Here is a 20,102-nt window from a genome sequence, read left to right as displayed (position 1 = left end):
TTTATCAAAGGAGGTGCAAAATGAGGACTTGGGGGTTTGTACGTTTGCTTACCTTGTAAATAAAATTACTGTTCAGGGTAATTGTTTTTAAGTTGAACGTGATTTATGTCCACTCTTTTCTCTCTATAATTCTGGGAAATTTTGCTACAATGAAATTTCATAGTTACTATAATGTTCAGTCTATATTTACCGTTTTATGGTATTAAGGGTTACATTTAAGAAAAACAATTTTTAAATTCCCAGTTAGAAATTTTTATTAGCTTGGTATATCACTTTTGAGTAGGATTTTTTTAGATTAAAAAGAAAAATAGATGTTTTCTAGCTTATACCTACTATGTATAAATAATTGAATGAGTCAGACTTACTTGACCCTAAAGTACTTTATTTTGGTAATCTGAATAATGATTTTGAAGATTATCATTTCAAAAAATATCTTCGATGTAGGCATCTTTTATTTATTCTTCTAAAAATCTTTGGTGTTAGCAGATTGCTTGAAACTACTCGGTACTCAGCATGTTGAGTGGATATAGAAAAAATTACCATATGGGTGTGTGGCACATTTCTGTTGTTTTTTAATCTCATGGTCTAGTAGTAAAGATGAAACTAAAAGGCTTAATTGCTAAGTATTTTTCAAATTTGAAGGCTCCTTTAGGTGACTGAAACATGTACCTGGTCTTTGCGGAAGTCAGCGTGTGTGTTTTTTCTTTCAGCTGTACACATTGAGAAGATAATGTTGAAAGGAGTCCAGAGAAAAAGGGCTGACAAATATTGGGAGTACACTTTCAAAGTAAGCGATTCTCACCCTCAAAAGATACCTGATGCACTCTGTTAAATTATCTTTGGAAAGCTTACTGCAAGTTGGCTAATTTAAGGAACGAAACTATACATGTGCTTGTTTTTAATTAAGGGGATGGTACTGTTTTTAGTATGTACTGTATAGTTTGCCAAGTGTTTTTGAAGTTGTATGTTATTAAAATTACTCTGGCTGTTTTATTAAAAAGAAATAGCTTTACATTTAGGGAGGAGGTTAAGACGTAAGATGTGTGTTTAAAAAGTAAAAGTAAACCATCTGTGCCAGGACCCTTACAGTCACGGTCAGAGACATTCTCTTCCCTCGCATTGTTCTCCTCCTCTCCTTTCTCTGTGATGTCTTTATTGCCTGCTTTGTTGCCTCGTCTTCTCACCTACAGCTGCTCTCCTGTCTCCTGTCCTCCTTACCAGCTGTAAAGCCCCTCCGATTCTGTCATTCCCAGGATAGGACTTTCCTTGTCGCCTTTTGCCCGCCAGCTTCAACAGCTTTCTTCATCCGTAGCCTTCTTATTCCTGCCTGCTTGGCCCCACTGTGTAGCCCTCTGGCCTAAGGTTGGGTCGTACACACCCTAAAGCCCAGGAGAATGGCGCCCCTCCACAGGCGTTGCCTGCCACATGGAGTGAGTTACTTCTGATTCTCCTGCAGAATGTTTTCTCCTTCTTCCGAGGTGTTATGCTACTCACTTTGGCAGACCTTTCCAGTAGATCATCCTCTCACGGAGAGCAGGAATCTTCATCCATGTCTGACTTGCTCAGTACATTTGCTAAGTGAATTTGAGGACTCTGGCTTCTGCTCTGAGGGTGACAGATCCTTAGTTGGCAGTTTCAGTCTTTATCTCCGTGTCTCACTGTGGCACGTGTCTCATTCTATGCTCACTGTCCTCAGTCACATTGGCCACTTTTGCTGCTGGAACTCACAGCTGTCCTTTTTGAAGGCCTTGCCGTGCCCTTCCTAACATGCTCTTCCCCTAGACTGAGACACAACCAGCTTTCAGCTCAGAGGTGAAAGAGAGGGAGCTCCCTTGACACCCAGCTAGGGTGTATTACCTACTCTTGCACCATGCCCTGTTCATTTTCTTCAAGGTACTGATCCTTGATGGAAATTCTTAGATACTCACTCACTCTTTTCTGTCTCCTGCACTGAACTATGAACTCAGTCAGCAGAGACTTCAGTTGCCTTATCTGTTTCTGTGTCTCCTGACACAAGAGTCAGAACAGTGCCTGACAATAGTGAACATTTGAATATTTAAAAATCATTTAAGAAATATGCTAGTTAATATTGTAGTTTTGAGAGTTGCTGGATAAAATTCCATGTGTATTATTAAAGCATCTGATTAAAATGCTTATGTTATGATTAGTTAAGTCTTAGATATTATCATAGCCCAAATATTTGTTTAGCTGAAATAATTGTAGGGTAAAAATTATTAGTGGGCTACAGTCAAGTCACTGAATGAAAAAGATCCAGGAGTTAGGGCAGCATAATAGACTTTAGTTCTAGCTCTTGCTTACTCAGGGTCCCGCCTGAGTAAGTAACTTTTTTGAGCTTTAGGTTCTCCACCTGAAAACAGAAGTAATCATACCTGCCCTTGGGCCTCTTAATAGGATTTTAAAGATCTGAGATAATGATGAAATCTGTTCCTTAACCATAAAGTCCCATAAAAATGGGAAATGCTTCTATCAAAGAGCAGCAGTAAACTCTAATTATTTCTCTTAAGAATGTACCTGTAACCTAAGTTTCAGGAGATAGAATCTTCGTCTTTGCATAGTACTGATCTACACTGTGAAAGTGTCATTGTAGAGTCCTGTAACTTCACAAAAAAGAATAGAAGACATTTCCCTTTCTTAAAAGTTACTGAAATGTAATAACATTTTAAGGTAGCATTTTTAAAAAATTGTGCAATTTGAGAGGAGTTATTAGAAAACTTTTTTGAGTAGAATATGTCAATGTGCAGTTAACTTTAATGATTTTGAAGACAATATAACAATGCCAGGTTAACGTCTTATATTTCTAATTGTTAATCTTAATAAAATTTAAGTAAGTCCCTTTGCTTTACACATGGCTTTTTTTCTAGCCGGTTCCTGCCTAAGGAATAACCATATAATATGTGTGTTTTTTTTAAATCAGGTAAATTGGTCTGATCTTTCAGTCACAACAGTAACAAAAACCCACCAAGAACTACAGGAATTTCTACTGAAGGTAAAAATATAGATTTTTTTTTTATTAAAATGATTTTTACGTAAAATACAGGATCCACAAACCTCGGTGTCAAAACAAACACCAGGAAAATTAAAATGCACAGGTGCGGGTTGCCTCAGAACTCTGAGTGACCATTAGCTATAGAAGACATCGTGCTCCTCTAAACAGGTTTTCTTATCTTACATTACTAACAAAGAAACGGCGAAGGGGCTTTTAAAGAAATGGAACCTGATTCCCAGTTCCTTGCAAAATGTGTACATTGTTCCTGGCTGCTTACAAGGGTACTTCCAATGAGAGTGTGTCCACAAGACAAAATAGGGCTTGTTTTTGTTTGGTGGTGGTTCTCAGATTACTAGCCAGCTCCCTCTGGAGACTTTCTTTAAATATTTCTCCATTTCTTTCTTCTTTGGGTTCCATCTTCCCCTTATCCCCCTTTTGAGAGAATCTCCAGACTACTGGGAACAAGAAGATAATGGAAACATACAGACTTGCTGAGGTGAAAGGTATCTTAGATCATTTTGTTCAAACTGTCACCTGTTTCTTTTATACTAATTTGATTTTCTTGCAAAGTAAATGAGTAGAAATAGAAATCAAAAGGAGGCAATAGGTTTAAATAGTAAGTTACTGTTTCTCAATAAGCAAATATTTTAAAACTTATTGTTAATAGATAAAGCAGAAACTTTAGAAACACAAAATATTCCCAACTCAATTATTAAGTTTTGGGTAAAGGTGTAAAGTTATTAAACCTGTAACATGTGAAGTTCTCAGGGCATTGCTGGTTTTAGGTCTTTGCTTATCATCATAACTATAGTTTTTCAGATTATTCTTAACTCTAAAAGAGACTGTTTTTCATCAATTTGCAGAACTCTGAGCGGCACATGAGATGCTGGTTCTCTGAGAAGCATGTAGTTCTACATAATGTCAGTGTCAGCTGGATTTGTTGTTAGTTCCTCTGGAGGGAGTAAAACCCAGGAATGGCTTACACGGTTCCATTTTCCTGTAGCTTATTTTAATCTAGGTGCTCTCCGTGAAGGGCCAAGGACTCCTTCACCTGCTTGTTAGTGACCTGCCTGTGGGTAAAGGGGGTGGGGGGTGAGTTTCACTTATTTCTAGTTGCTTAAGGCCACGTATCAGCTCTGGACAGATTGGTGAGGGGGAGGGACTGGTCTGATGTCAGATCTAGGCAAGTGTCATCCCGAAGGCAGCATGCACCCCATTGGGTGGAATGTACCCCTGGTTGATGGTCTGATTACAGAGGAAAGTAAGGGGGCCACCCCACCCACTCCTAAACACACACTTTCAAGTTCTCTTCTACCTATTTCTAACTTTTCTACCTCTTGATAGAATAAATTCATCAAAGCTTAAGGACAAGTAATTATGAACAGGCTTCGCTTAGTTAGGGAGCAGTGTACTTTTATTTTCCTTCTTTCTTCTGTTGCCCTCTCCATGGCAGGATCCTAATGCTGGAGGGAGAGTTTGCAGGGGACAAAAGCTAAGGAGTGGGTGTCCAGCATGGCCACCTGTCCAGGTCAAGGAACTTGGCACATCTGTGTGTGGGGTACTATCTCCCCGTCCAGCGTGCTGCAGAAGCAAAGGGGGAGCCCACAGCTGACCACCTGTCTCTTCCTACCCCTAGACCTGGCACCCAGGCAGCGTCCTTTCTCCTCAAGCTTTAGCTGTTGTATGTCTTAACACATTGCATGTTTTTCAGTCATACAGTGTTTTTAGAAATGTACGTGCTTTTAAAGAACTACAGCCCCAGAGAAGTAATTCAGTCTTCAAAATCATGATAATTGATAATCTCGTTTAGCTGGTATTTGAATACAGTATTTTTCTAAAATTGTGTATATGCCTCTGTTGCATGAGATAATCAGCAATAGTATATCTACTTTTAGAAATAAATTGCCTATTATAAAATATCCTTTCAAATTTCTCATATCCTTCTTTCTTTTTTACCTTTCTTTTAACATCATCTGCAAAAGTTTAAGAGCAGAGCCTGTCCTTTTGACAGACTGTAAGCCTAACACCCTTTATCTTGTGTGGATGCTGTTGAGCGGCACTCCTAGTTTACTGTGGTGTGGAAATGTGAGTTTGGAGTCAGTGTTTTCGAGCCCTTTTCCCATGTCCTCCATATCGTTTTGCTTCCTCCATAACACTGTTGTTTCTCAGGACCAGAGTGTCAGCTCCGTGTGGGCAGGTTTTTTGTTTCTTCCTTCATTCAGTGTCTAAGACCACACCTGGAGCGCAGGAGGAGTTTGACTGTTTGCTGATGAGGCGAATGAATGAGAAGGGTTATAGAAACTACATTGCTATGAGGTTTTGTAGGTGGTTATCCACTGGGTATAGTTTTTAGGAAGATAAACTTGTATTAGCTAGGTATAAGAACCTTCCATTACTCTGGGCTTGTTCTGAGGCTGAACTGGTGCTCTGGAGATGGGAAGCTGGGTATATTACAACTGAGAGGAAAGAAAATTAAAAACAAGTGATAGAATATAAAAAACATTGAAAGCTATAATTTTTTTTTTTTTAGCAAATATGCCTACCTTTAGGAATGGAAATAGGCTCTGGAAATTGGAGATGAAAACCACATGAAAATAAATGAGTTTGCAAATACTGAAGCCCACATATCTGCCCAGTAATGTGAACAAGGTCATTGACTTGGTGAATATTTATGAATTATTGCCTTCAGTCTAGAAGAACCATCAGGGATTCGGTAGCTCACTAGACTTCTTCACTAAAGCTGGTTTTCTTTGGCTGTGTACAGATATTCCGGAGAAATCACATTTAAATGGGCAATGTGATATATGTCTGGTGTTGTAATTCTATATTAAAGTGCTAACATCAAACCATAAATACTGAAATGAACAGTGATTTCTTTGTTTGGAAATGTGTAGATGTAAAACTTTTTTCTTCTCTGTTAGTGGACATCGTTTCCACAGTGGGTATGTGGAATGCCAACAGAGCCTTCCATCTTAGCAGGTTAATAAAGAACCAGAAAGAGCTTCATTCTGACAAAGCATCTTGATTCATAGTCTAGCGTGCCTAAAATTAGGGATATTTTATGCTTCCTTTGTTAAATTTTTCATTTCTAAATTGTTGACCCAGAATATTTATTTTTCAAAAAATATTTACTTTGGATTTCTCAAAACTCAATATATAACCAATAATTTGTATTTTTTTAATATTCTATTGGTTCCTCAGATACTGATAACGGTTCTCCCCCAAATATTACTGAAAGTGCCCGTGATTCAAGAATTGATAGCAAAGATTAGTTATCAAGAATCAGATGTAAAACTTTGAATTTTTGAAAGACTTAATTTTACAAAGAGTCAACTTACTAGGAACTTTTTTGAAAGTAAACAGTTAAATAAAATGGCAAAATTTTATTTTTAATTTAAAATTTTTCTTGGTAAAGTGATTTTTTTGTGTGTGTGCACCGTGCGCATGTGTGTAGTTTCTAGCACACTGCTCTAAGGGCACTTCCATTACGTGGAGGAAAGGTTATCAAACCTCCAATTGGTGGCTTTTATACAAATAAGACCGAAAATTCCTCACCCTCTTTCATACTCTGGATCCGCATTGCTGCATATCAGTGGTAGTCTGACATTGCCTGAGATCAAAACGTGAAACAGGAGGCATGAAAGTGATAACTATAAAGACAGAAATAACACTTCAGAATACTACTCCAGGATAAAAATAACACTAGCTCTGCTATGCAAAATGTTCAGCTCAACTAGAGAACCTTAGCATGGGAGTCATCTCAGCGTGGCAGGTGAGACTCAGAGTGTTAGGTACATGCAGGTATGTCCCGAAGTGTGTTGAATGCTCTGGGTTACTCTACCTTGGGAAGCACTGGGGTGTGATCAGAAGTTGTATTTCCTGGTAGAAAGGCAATTTGGAAAAGGAACTGCTTTTAGGTGATTAATGAGCAGGAGTCATTTATCTTCTGTTAATGCATCTGACTTGTAACTTGCTTACCAATAAGTGAGAAACTTAACGTTGTGTTTTTCTTTTGTAGCTTCCAAAGGAATTGTCTTCAGAGACTTTTGATAAGACCATTTTAAGAGCCCTGAATCAGGGTTCTTTGAAAAGGGAAGAACGGCGACATTCTGACCTAGAGCCCATCCTAAGGTAACAGTTTGCCTGACACTTAGCACCACAGCATTACAGGCAAGATGGGGTACTGCTTAGACTGGGGTTTTCAGGAGGATCACAGATTCTTTCTTTTGGAGTAGTTTTCAAAAGTTTTTGAACTTTTATTTTTGTTCTGTTTAGGTCTAGACTCATAGTGAAAGATTCCAACTCATTCCATTGTTACTCTTCAGTTCTCTGATATCATTAAATGTAGTTGCTTCTAAAATATGTAAATACTGAGTAAAACCTCTTATTTTCTCTGTAAAATATTTAAGAGGCCTTTGTCCAAGAGCACAGCTTTGGAGATGTTTTTGTTTTGTTCACTTGTCCAGTAGGAAGCCCACGGTGACCGGTGGGAAGTGAAGGGCAGCAGCAGCCACACTTGCCAGGCACCTGCTATCTGCCATTTGTTCTTCTGGAGCCTCAGTGCTGGTTCATCAGAGTCAGAGTCTTGCCCTCTCAAGGCTGTTGGGCCACTGGGAAAGACAGGTGTAGGTGAGATCTTGCCTTAGCCCCCAGAGCCTGCCATGGCCCATAGAAAGAAGAGACTGAAGACACAGGTGTGGGGGGCATTGGTGGCACAGGGTTCCTGAGGAGGCAAGATGGGTATGAATGTGGATGGGTGGAGGTAAATTTATTAGTTTCACGATGGGAGTTGAGGGATCTTGTGCCTAATAACTTATATTTTCTCTGAAGTAAGAGGTTTGCTTAAGAAAGGGGTAATTGAAGGTGCAGGATCAAACACTTGAAAGTAGAGGGATTTGCAGTTGTATGCAGATCTGGAGGACAGCTTGATGAAGGAAGCCTAGTAAGCGGGACAAGGTATAGAGCCTAGTTGAGACTGAAGATAAGTAAATTATGATGGTATTGGTTTATCCTGTTGAATGAGGTGTTTTTGTTTTTTTTAAATCTTTTCAGCAGTCTACGTCAAGCATTAAAGGCAGATGATTGGCTATGTCTTGGGTGGGGGGTTTCTTGGATGTGACAGAAAGATAATGGGGTAAGGGAATTTAGTTTAGTTCCATTTTTAACAAAGGATGGGCAGTTAGGTCTGAGCTGGATTGGTAGAGTGAAAATGGGTGAGTCCATTAGAGCAGAAGGAACTGTGCTTGGAGAACATGTGTCTTGGAGCAATCAGGTAATCAGTGGAAGGAATCAAGTGAGGAGGGGCCGGGGCCTGGCAAGTGGGTCTAGAGGCCATGGTAAAGGAGTGTAGTTTTGGTGGTCATGACACTCACCCCTCTCTGACTGCTCCCCTTTAGAAGGGAGATACATTCAGGGATAATGGCCAAGCAAACATGCTGTTTTCCTGGAAACTCACAGTTATTAATACGTGAATTAAGTAAAAGTATTGTTAAAGCCCGAGTGGCACAGGGTCAAGGCTTCAGTGAGATGTCCTGTCATCTGCCCTCTGAACCTCAGGGTGACCCAACTTGGGAAGTAGACTTGGCGAAGGAGAGCAGAGAGGCACATCACTACCTGACCCCCCCACCCTCCTAGAGACCTGGGTTCAGTGAGTGTTCTTGTGGTGGGGGAGCTGAGAAGAGGTGAATGTTCCCTCCTTGATGGAGACAGAAATCTGGGAGGGGAAGAGTTCTTTTCATCATATGACAAGATCCCAGTGTGACTGAGAGTAAGATACGAGGTGGAGGAAATCTCTGGGGAAAGGCAGCTGAACAAAAAATCCAGTGTCAGGCTCGGCGCCTGTAGCTCAAGCGGCTAAGGCTCTAGCCACATACACCAGAGTTGGCAGGTTCGAATCCAGCCCAGGCCTGCCAAAAAACAATGATAACTACAACCAAAAAACAGCCAGGCGTTGTGGCAGGCTCCTGTAATCCTAGCTACTTGGGACGCTGAGGCAAGAGAATTGCTTAAGCCCAGGAGTTGGAGGTTGCTGTGAGCTGTGACACCAGGGCACTCTACCCAGGGTGACAGCTTGAGGCTCTGTCTCAAAAAAGCCAAACAAAACAAAACAAGTGTCAGATGGGGTGCCTGTGAGGATACCCATGTGGTCACCCCAGCCCCCAGAGTGACGGACCATTTGGAGTGGAAGAGATAGGATGGTGCCCAAATGATTATGAATAAGAAGAGTGATCTAAAGGCTGGTGAGTGTCACAGAGAGCACTGGCCAGGGGTGTGTGTGTGCTAGGTGTGGTAAGGGGAGGGCCTGCCACTCAAGAGGCTGTGGAGAAGGCTGGAGCCCAGGACCTGACTGGATTCTTGTCAGAATACAAAGGTGCCGCCTCCATTAGAGTCTATTTAGGGCAGGGGTCTTCAAACTTTTTAAATAGGGGGCCAGTTCACTGTTCCTCAGATGGTTGGAGGGCCGGACTGCGGGCCCTGGGATGAGTTGGCTGCTAATAAGCAGGACAGGCAGAGGTGGCAAAAACACCAGGTGGGCCGGATAAATGTCCTTGGCGGGCTGCATGTGGCCCGCGGGCAGTAGTTTGAGAATGTCTGATTTAGGGAATAGAGGGCACCAGGGAAGCGTCTAGAGAAAGAAGAGGAGAAACGGTAGGGGAGCAGAGAGCATTTTAGGGATGAGACCAGGTGGGAGGCTGGGTAGTAATGTGCAGAAATTCAGTAGTTGGTTTAATTCCTGAATCCCTAAGCTGCTCAGACTTTGAGGGGCCTATGTCTGTCCTGGGATCTTGTTCAACTTGGATCCTTATTTCCTATAGTACCAAGGTGAGCTCAAGGTTCTGTGATCCAGGAAGCACCAGGAGGTGCTGGTTGGCCATGGAATGCAAGTTGAGTAGCGAGGCCTCAGCAGTTGGTGAGCACTCAGACCACTGCATAGAAGCAGTGGAAGGAGGGAGTTTCTGCAGCTGTGTTATTGGTGTGGGGGGAGCAGCAGGGTGTCTGGCAGCAAGAGCCTGGTGGTCTTGGTGTGTGGTGAGTAACCGCCTATGATGAGCAGTTGGTGCTGCTCTTATCCTGTCTGTGTTGGGTCTGTGTGTGTTGCAGCCCTCGGCCATGTTTACTACTTGGCCCCAGGGTCAGACAAAGGTCTTTAACTTGTCTGAGGCGGTGAGGCTGACAGAAGCAGACTTAGAGCTCCACTGCCACACTGCTTCAGTTGAGTGTGGGGAAATTTGACTTACAAATGGCTTGATAGAGAACCACTCTGTTTATTTTGCATAACTCAGACCTTTCGTGATATACCAAACAGATGCTCAATAAAGAACATTGAGGAAACAAAGCAATAACACGACAACTACCCGAATAACTACTCTTGATGTTTTCATTTTTCTTTTGACTTCTTTGCCTGAAGTACTAGATCTGCAGTTTTATATCTCATTGTTCCTCTCAAATTATAAGCATTTTATACAGGTGGAGTATTCCTTATCCCAAGTGCTCAGGACCCAGAAGTATTTTGGATTTTGAAATACATTACTCAGGTTCATGATCCCTAATTCAAAAATCTGAAATTTGAAAGGCTTGAAGTAAGCATTTCCTTTGAGTGTCATATTGGCACTCAGAAAATTTCAGATTTCGGACTTTCAGATTGAGAATACTGTGTTTGTATTTAGCTCTTCAGAAACATTTTGGATGGCTGAAAAGTGATGTCCTAGTTGGCTCTGTAATCTTTTGACTGTTTTTCTATTGTTGAAAATATAAGTAATTTCCCACCCCCATAGAGCTTGGACCATTCTTAAAACATTTCTCAGATTTATGATTGTTTGCTACAGATTCTTTGAAATCAGTTTACTGATTGAAAGACTAAGATCCTGATTAATGAGCACTGACACTCTTTTTCTTAGAAAGTTTATGTGAGTAATTTTTGAATTTACCTGCTTACCACAGGTCAACTAGCTTTGAGTATTATCTTTACGAACATTTCCTAGTTTGACAGGTGAATGATTATTGTATTAGCTTTAGTTTTTATTTCCTTTATTGTTAAAATTCAGTATCTTTCTATAAGTTTAGCCATTTGTATATTTTGTGAGGTCCTTTTTCAGTTGATCTTTGGGTTTTGTTTTTCTTAGATTTTTAGTGACATATATTAATCATGTTTTTTTTTTTTTTGAGACAGTGTCTCACTTTGTTGCCCCCTGATAAGAGTGCTGTGGCATCATAGCTCACAGCAACATCAAACTCTTGGGCTGCAAGCAGTTCTCTTGCCTCAGCCTCTCACTCAAGTAGGTGGGACTACAGGTGCCCACTACAATCCTAGGTGAGTCTCACTCTGGCTCAGACTGGTCTTGAACCTGTGAGCTCAGGTAAACCACCAGCTGTGAACTCCCAGAGTGGATTATAGGCGTGAGCCATCACACCCAGCCACATTAACCACTTTTATACCATTTTTAATTTAACTATGACTTTTTTTTTGGCCAGGGCTGGGTTTGAACCTGCTACCTCTGGCATGTGGGTCTGGTGCCCTACGCTTTTGAGCCACCTGCACCACCCTTAACTGTGACTTTTTAAATGAAATTAAATAGTTACGTCTATCAGTCTTTGTCTTTATGTTACTCTTTCCAGATTAGAAAGTTATTCCCAGACTGTTCATTGAGTTTTGAGTACATCTCTGTAGAATGTGGAAAATATAATAATTAGGTTGGAATCTTATGTTTTTCCTTATAGCAGAATTAACTCTAGATGGCTCGAGGATGTCAGTGTAAGAAAGAAAATATGAAATTTATAATATTTATATAAAAGATTTTCCTAAGTATCACACAATAATACCTAGAAACCATTAAAGAGAAACAGAAATTTATTTACTCGAAAATCAAATTTCTACTTAATGTAAAAAAAAAGCAAAATGAAGATGAAGTTGAAGTTCAAGGGAAAAGTACTCACAATAAGTTCTTTTTCATAAAAATGAACTTCTTAAGAATCAGTAAGATAATAAAAACTATAATAGTCCAAAGCAAGGGGGGAAATGGGAGCATTTATGAACAAAAAGCATTTAACACAAAGGACTTGAGATTTTAAGTGAGATTTAAGCATATGAAAAAAGATGAAGCCTCAAAGTTTTATTTGACCTGTTGAATATGTAAAGATCAGAAAGATTGGCAGGTGATGAGCTGAGAGGTCAAAAACCTTAGGGAGAGGGGCAAGACACAATTGTAAAAGGGACTTTAACAAATGCATTCAGTGTAACCCGGTTTCTTGTACCCTCAATGAATCCCCAGTAATTAAAAAAAAAAACCTTGGGGAGAAATTAAGAATTAAAAATTTAAATAAGCATTAAAAGTGTTCAAAAATAATAGAAGGAGATTTGTATACTGAGCATGTATAGCAGATAAGGTTATAGTTTATTTACATATGCTATTTGAGTCCTTTAACCTTGAGGAATTGGTAGTATTCCATATGAGAAAATTGGAGCTGACAGGCTAAATAACTTGTTTAGCGTGATTCAGCTTCTAAGTAGTTAAGTTTACTGTGGTAATTCTCCATTAGACTGTGCTCTACCTGTATGTTCAAGACCTCTTTATAGAGACCACTGTAGGGTACCTAAAGATGAAAAAAGCTGGTTTTCAGAGACAACTTAGAATCATAGTACAGTACACATGCAATATGAATCACATGTAACATGTTAGCTGCACAACTGTGTTCATATTTCCAGGAATTTTAGTATTCCAAACTTCGTAACCTTTTGCTTACAGCCAACTGATGAAAAGTAACATCTCTAAAGAGATTGCAGTTCTGAGCAGAAAGGCATCTATTGGACTTGGGCAAAAGCTGAACTAATATTTAGTTTTGGCTGGAATTGAACTGTATACAGATTATACAAAATTAAAAATAAATCTGTTTAATTGATTCTTGCAAATGAGTTTGTTAAATTTTACTCACTTTTTTCCTATAGGAAATACATTAGACAATATTTAGGAAAAAACAGTATTTTTCTGTAATGAATAAAACTGCCCCTTAAAACTGCATTGTGATCTAAACTGAGTCGCTTGTGGATTTATATTGTCTGGAATTAACAGATTTCTTTTCTGTTTATATGCAGGCAGCTATTTTCAACTTCATCACAAGCTTTCCTACAGAGTCAGAAAGTACACAGCTTTTTCCAGTCCATATCATCAGAATCACTGCACAGTCTCAGTAAGCATCCTCTGTCCCCCTGTGGAAATCTTTTTTCTTTGTTTGGTTTTCTTACTATACTGTGTCAATGTATATAGCTTTGTCATTTTAGTTAAAGAATTAGTGACATACAATTAAATATTTGCCATTTTTAATAAGTTAACTGTAGTTTTAGAGAAAATAATGTATAAAAGCTAGTATAACAAAGAGACTGATTCCAAGGCAAGGTCTAAGTATCTCTAACTTTGGGACGTGGTTGATCCTTCAGTTCCTGGTTGGAGCTGGCTCACAGATTAGAGCGATGTTAACTGTGCTGTGTGCAGGATGTATGACCTACGCTTAGCCTTCCTCCTGTGTCTCCTCTCCCCGTGATGAGCCTTCCTAGCCTCCCAGGCACACAAGTGCAAAGTGTTAGACTTAAAACTTTTCTTCTTTGTTTTCAGTGACTTAAAGTCCAGCCTGTGCTAGACAGAAGACGTCTTTCCTTTGTCCCTTCCTTACTGTCGGCTTGTTCTCAGGCTCCTCTTTCCTGCATAACACGGTCTTCTCTCAGACCCTGGTTTCTCATTCTGCTTTAACCAATATGAGGATCACTGCAGGAATAAACTTGATTGTTAATCCCTTCCTCAAAACTTCAGAAGTTTGGTATAAAATTTAAGACCTGCTGTGAACTTCCTTGAGGCTCCTCCTGCTTTCTTATGCGCTGTCTGCTCACTGCTCACGGGGGCGGGTGCAGGGTGCAGGGTCTCTCGGATATCCTGCTGTTACCTGCCCACTGTTGCTGTGGTTGTGCCCTTACAGATCCATCCTTTGATGACAGCTCATTAACATCACACCAGCTTAAGTCGTAGCTGAGGCATCACTGCTTCCTTGAAGCTTTCCCAGTTTTTTATGTTGCTGTATATTCACTTTTGCCTTTGTGTATCAGCATTCATTGTAGCCTGCCTGGTGTTTAATTTTATACGCATCGACCTCAGTCTTCCTTTTTAACATACTTTGCCAATAGTATTGATGTGTCTTTACGGCTACCTTTAAGTACAGTTATTATAGCAGGGAACCTTTTTTTCTTTAAATTTATACTGTTTTCAACAGAGTCATATTTTCCTGTAATTAAAAGGGAAAGAAAACACTTATTTCCATAACTTGAGGTGAGCAAGTGAGAAAGAGGTGAAAAAATGTGATTGGATGGGACAGATTTAACCTTTAAAGTTTCTCTGTTTAAGTATATATGTAGATGCCTTAAATATTTTAAATATCACACTTAGAATATAAAATATGGCTAGTGCGGTGGCTTACATCTGTAATTCTAGCACTTTGGGAGGCTGAAGTGGGAGGATTGCTTAAACCCGGGAGTTTGAGGTTTCTGTGAGCTGGGCTGATGCCACTGTGATCTAGCCTGGGAAAGAGAATGAGATGCTATCTCCAATAAAAAGAATATAAAATGACTCTTTATGACTAGTTGAGCAAGACAGGAAGTACAGCACCATGGTTTACTTTTTTTTTTTTTTTTAAGAGACAGTCTCACTTTGTCACCCTCAGTAGAGTGCTGTGGCATCACAGCTCATAGCAACTTCCAGCACTTGAGCTTAGCCGATTCTCTTGCCTCAGCCTCCCGGGTAGCTGGGACTACAGGCCAGGGTGTCTGAGAAGCATCAGTAGCATTTATTAAAGAGGAATCCTGATCATTCTAGAACTATGTAGATTTAACAATCAGTGCTTTCACCCTGCGTCTAATATAAGTACTTTTTAATGCAGATCTATCTGTAACATCTGTTTAATTCTAAAAAGGTACTGAACTGAAGCACAAAGTTAAACTTTTAATTCAGATTAACAAGCTGCTCAGGAAAACTCACCCAAGTGAAGAGAACACATCTGAGTAATGGAAAACTCATCCTGAGGGCTTAGCCTTATTTAAATTATATGAGCAATGCTAAAGAGGTTGGTAGATTTTGTTTTAAGGTTATAAAATTAAAATACTGCATGAAGGTACATGCTTGGAGGTTGTGAGAAATTTTGTTGGCATTAATATTCATGCATGTCTTGAGTTGTCTCACAAATGAAAATATCAAGGTTCATTTGCATAGCTTTTTGTTTTTGTTTTGTAAAAAAATAAGGTCTCAGGGGAGTACAGTGGTACAGTCATAGCCCCCTGCCGCCTTAAATTCTTGGGCTCAAACAGTCTTCCCACCTCAGCCTCTTGAGTAAATGGGACTACAGTCAGGCATCATCATCACATTCAGCTAAATGTTTTTCATAAAGTTTTTGTAGAGATTGGGTCTTACTGTGGTACCCAGGCTAGTCTCTAACTCAGGGGCTCAAGCAATCCTTTTACCCTTGCTTCCCAAACTGCTGGGATTACAGGCATGAGCCACCATACTTGGCCTCAGGGGATCTTGGGGGGTGGGGCGGGACAGTTGTTTTGTTTTTTAAAAATTGATAGCTTTATGTTTTTGTTACCGTGGGACAGAGAGCAGTAACTCCATATCTTGATATCCTGACAATTAAGACTGAGAAAACAATGTTTAGGCTGGGCATGGTGGCTCATGCCTATAATCCTAGCACTGGGAGGCCAAGGTGGGTAGATTGCCTGAGCTCACAGGTTTAAGACCAGCCTGAGCAAGAGCAAGACCCTGTGTGTGGCAGGTGCCTATAGTCCCAGGTACTTGGGAGGCTGAGACGAGAATTGCTTCAACCCAAGCGAGTTTGAGGTTGCTATGAGTTATGACACCACTGCACTCTACTAAGGGTGACAAAGTGAGATTCTGTCTCAAAAAAACCCCCAAAAAACAATGTTACAATAAGTGAGTGAGGGTATGGAACCCTGGGATCCTGCTAATCTATATTTTAATAGGGAAATAATCCATTGTTGTCAGAATGTGTCCCATGAATCAGTGCTGGTCCACAAATTGCTTTTTACTGGTATGTAGCAGAAGGAAAGAAATTGAGTAGACACTGAGAAACTTCTGTAGCAATTAGATATTGTTACATTATTGTCAGATTTGCAAAATTAGCAATCCACAACCAACTGAAGAAAAATGAAAACAGAATCCTTGCCACCCCACTGAAGTCTGAGGACTTGTAGAGCCTATTTGCTCATTTTGCTTGTAATATGCTAGGCCAGGTGTCCTCAAATTACGGCCCTCAGGCCACATGTGGCCTGCTGAGGACATATATCTGGCCCTCTGGGTGTTTTTGCCGGCACTGCCTGTCCTGCTCAGTAGCCGACTTGTCCCAGGGCCCGCAGTCCGGCCCTCCAGTGGTCTGAGGGACAGTGAACTGGCCCCCTGTTTAAAAAGTTTGAGGACCCCTGCCTAGGCTGACACATCTAAAATGACCTACGGGTCTCCCAGTCCTTCAGGGGACAACTGGCTCCATGATTCAGGGTCCCCACTCACAGTCTGGTGCTCTGGGCTCTGTCATCTTGGTTTTGTAAAGGTCCTAATTAGCAGAAATGTTTTCTTCACCACTAACCTTCTCCTCATCATCTTGGATAGAAAAAATAATCATTATATTGGTTTTCTTTATCTCTCCATTGAGATTTTCCTTAAAAGCTAATTAAATAATTGAATACTTCCTACAGATAACTTACAGTCCTCTCTGAAGACTTCTAAGATACTAGAACACTTAAAAGAAGACAGCTCAGAAGCTTCAAGTCAAGAAGAAGGTAATTGTAGGCTCACTAGAAGAAGTCATTCTTCCTGATGGGGGGATATGAATAGAACAGATGAAGGAGCTGAGATGCAGGCATGGGGGTGGAAATGTGATAGGAGGATACATTATCAGTAAGTGGGGAAAGAATAGACTGTTCAATAGATGGTGCTAGCACAATCGACCTTCCATAGGAAGAATACATATAATTAGATTTCTAATTATATCTGAATTTTTTTTTGAGACAGAGTCTCCTTCTGTCACCCTGGGTAGACTGCCATAGCTTCATAGCTCACAGCAACCTCAGACTCCTGGGTTCCATCAATCTTCTTGCCTCAGCCTCCCAAGTAGCTAGGACTATAGGCTTGTGCTACAACGCCCAGCTAGTTTTTCTGTTTTTAGTAGAAACAGGATCTTGCCCTCACTCAGGCTAGTCTCAAACTCCTGATCTTGGGTGATCCACCTGCCTCAGCCTTCCTCAGTGCTAGGATTACAGACGTGAGCCACCCAGCACAGCCTCTGGAATTCTAAATTCTAAATGTTAATCTGTGAAGAGAAACTTTTCTTGAACACGGCAGAACATTACCATAGTAGAGATCTTACTAATCTAAATTAGAACTTACATGCGACAGAAGAGACCATACAACTAGAAGATAATCCATAGACTGGGAGATGATTTTTGCAGGTTATTTATAGATAAAACATCTATATCCAGACCATAGAATTGTCCTCCTAAAAAATCAGGAAATCAGTCCAATTGAAATATGAGTGGAAAACACAAATAGGTAATTCATAGAAGAAAAGACTTAAACAACCGTATTAAACAGTGTGTGGCCTCAGAACAGTGCTGAGAACTGTTTGACACTCATCTGATTAGCAGAACATTTTCAATTCTGATGTTATAAGGATATGAAGCAATGGGAGCGCTCATGCTGATGGGGGTATGAGTTGGCATAGCTACTTAGGAATTTGCACTGCGTAGTGAAGTTGGAGATCATTTTGTGCTCTGTCCAGTGATTCTACATCTATGAAAATTGTTGTACATGCCCAGGAGGACAAGGACAGGCATCCTCAAGGTGGCATTGTTTATGAGAGCAAATAGCAGGAAATTTCCTGAATGTTTTAGATTTTAGTAATGTTTTAAGTAACTATAACATTTTAAGTAAATCACAGTGTATTTGTGTTAGACGACAATCAAAATAAAGGACATTTATGGTACAGTCAACCCTCTGTTTATCTATGGATTCCTCATCTGTGGGTTTAACTAGCTGGGAGTCGAAAATATTCAGGAGGAAAAATTTGTGTCCATACCGAACACATACAGACCTTTCTTCCTTGCCATTATTCCCTAAACAGTTGTTTACATAGCATTTCATTGTATTAGGTATTATAAGTAATCAAGAGATGACTGGAAATATATAGGAGGATGTGCAGAGGTTATATGCAAATACCAAGGGCTGGCTGTAAATTTAAACATGCAACACCTGTATGTGTTATGAGCACATATATTTGGATGGTTAAAAGAAAAACTTACAGTAGAATGTTTCAACAGGTAAAGTACTACTTAATCTCTATAAAGGGCAGGCAGTAAATGAAATGGGTGGCCTTTAGTAATATTTGTGATACTTTGTTTCTAAAGTAAAAATCAAATATAGAAAAGTCTAGGAGGTGGATGTATGTGGGTGTTCGTTAAATTAATAGTTTTTTTTTTTTTTTTAATATTTGAAACAGTTCAGTTTTTTAACGTTAAAAAAAAGAGTTCTAGGCTTAGCATCTGTAGCTCAGCAGCTAGGGAGCCAGCCACATACACTGGAGCTGGTGGGTTCGAATCCAGCCTGGGCCTGCCAAACAACAGTGACAACAACAACAACAAAAAAAAAAGAGTTCTACCTGAAATTGAATGTTGTGGTTTTCTGTGGAAATGTTCATGTTAGGCTTTTGGACAAAATTGATTTGCTATCAATTGAAAACACATTTGAGAAGGTATTTTAAAAGTAGTTGAGTAGTTTATTGTATTTTTGGAAAAGTGTTTCTTTAAGATACATTCTCTGTAAAGAAATGCTTAGAAGTGCTTTACAGCACTGCTATGATCACATGAATTAGTAGCAACTTCTGAATTTTTGCTACAGCATCTAATGTAACAAATTACCTTTTCCTCTACTCTAGACGTGTTGCAGCACACCATAATCCACAAGAAACATACCGGGAAAAATCCCATTGTAAAGTAGGTATCTAATTTCTAAAACATAAATGCATTTGTGCATTTTTGAATTGGTGTAACATTTAATTCAATTATTGATGAATTTGGCTGTCATTCTTACCTTTTGCTGTTTTTATTTGTCCTACCTTTTCTGTTTTCTTTTTCTCCTTTGTTGCCTTTTCTTAGTTTTTTCGTTTTCTTCTTTTCTTGAGAGTTTACATTGTTTGTCTATTCTTCTAGTGGTTATCCTAGAAGTTATATGATAGATTTTTGACCTGTGGTGTTAATTTGTGCTGGTACCATTCCCAGACAATTTGAGATCACTGTAATGCCATTTGTCTCTTCCTCACTTACAAATCAGAGCTTCCACACATTACTCTATATAATTTCAAGCCCCATGAAACCTTTTTTCCGTGTTCACTTAGATTTTACCATTCCCTTGCTCTCACTCCTTCCTGTATCTCTGAGCATCCACTCAAATTCATTTTCCTTCTGAAGAGCACTTGAGTGTTCCCTATAGTCACATCTGCCAGTGATGAATGTAGTTAGCTTTTATCTGAAGGGAAGAAATATTTATTTTGCCTTCAATTTTGAAAGCTACGTTGGCCGGGTATAGATAGGATTGTAGATCGGCAGTTATTTTCTGTAGCTCTTTGACACTATACTTGTCTTCTTGTCTGATGGCCTTTGGTCCCTGACATTATATACCCAGCTCACCTCTGGTTTCTCCGACAGGTCACATAAATCATTTGTGTGATTTCTGGCTCACATTAGTACTGTTCCCGAGTATGTTCTGTAAGTCTTTTCACTTTCTACCCCAGGGCCTTTACTGATTCCCCAGGAGGATGCCTCCTGTCCTCTGGGTAGATCATTCTGAGAGGGCCCGGCAACTGAAGGGCCTGTTGCTTCTAACCTCAGCAGTGGGTCATTGACTAGAGTCTTTTTCTATTTTTCTTTACTCCCTTTCTCCTCCTTTTTGAGATCACATCCAAATAAACTGTCATTCCATATTCTACTTTTAAGAGGAGCTCATACTTAATTATCTGGCATCCGTCATTTCACTCAATCTTACCTTGGCTGTTT

The 20,102-nt window shown here is 39.9% G+C and overlaps 1 protein-coding gene across 7 annotated transcripts in view; it reads left to right on the top strand.

Annotated features, from left to right (window-relative positions):
* The window catches only part of ZCCHC2 (zinc finger CCHC-type containing 2), a 59,185-nt gene that overhangs the window by 18,543 nt on the left and 20,540 nt on the right, over nt 1-20,102 (top strand). For 5 of the 7 annotated variants that reach the window (XR_002773052.1, XM_023512367.1, XM_023512370.1 and 2 more), the window contains exons 3-8: nt 711-787; nt 2,936-3,007; nt 7,026-7,138; nt 13,098-13,192; nt 16,752-16,835; nt 18,986-19,043. Coding sequence is in view for 6 of the 7 variants with exons in the window: in XM_023512367.1 (XP_023368135.1) it covers nt 711-787; nt 2,936-3,007; nt 7,026-7,138; nt 13,098-13,192; nt 16,752-16,835; nt 18,986-19,043 (499 nt within the window). In the remaining variant the exon portion in view is untranslated. The remainder of the gene's footprint in view (nt 1-710; nt 788-2,935; nt 3,008-7,025; nt 7,139-13,097; nt 13,193-16,751; nt 16,836-18,985; nt 19,044-20,102) is intronic. The other 2 variants (XM_023512368.1, XM_023512369.1) reach the window with 2 other exon arrangements.

This window comes from Otolemur garnettii, unplaced genomic scaffold, assembly GCF_000181295.1.
Source record: "Otolemur garnettii isolate 467f Iridium unplaced genomic scaffold, OtoGar3 scaffold00027, whole genome shotgun sequence".
Lineage (NCBI taxonomy): Eukaryota > Metazoa > Chordata > Mammalia > Primates > Galagidae > Otolemur > Otolemur garnettii.
This window is presented reverse-complemented; position numbering and strand designations above follow the sequence as displayed.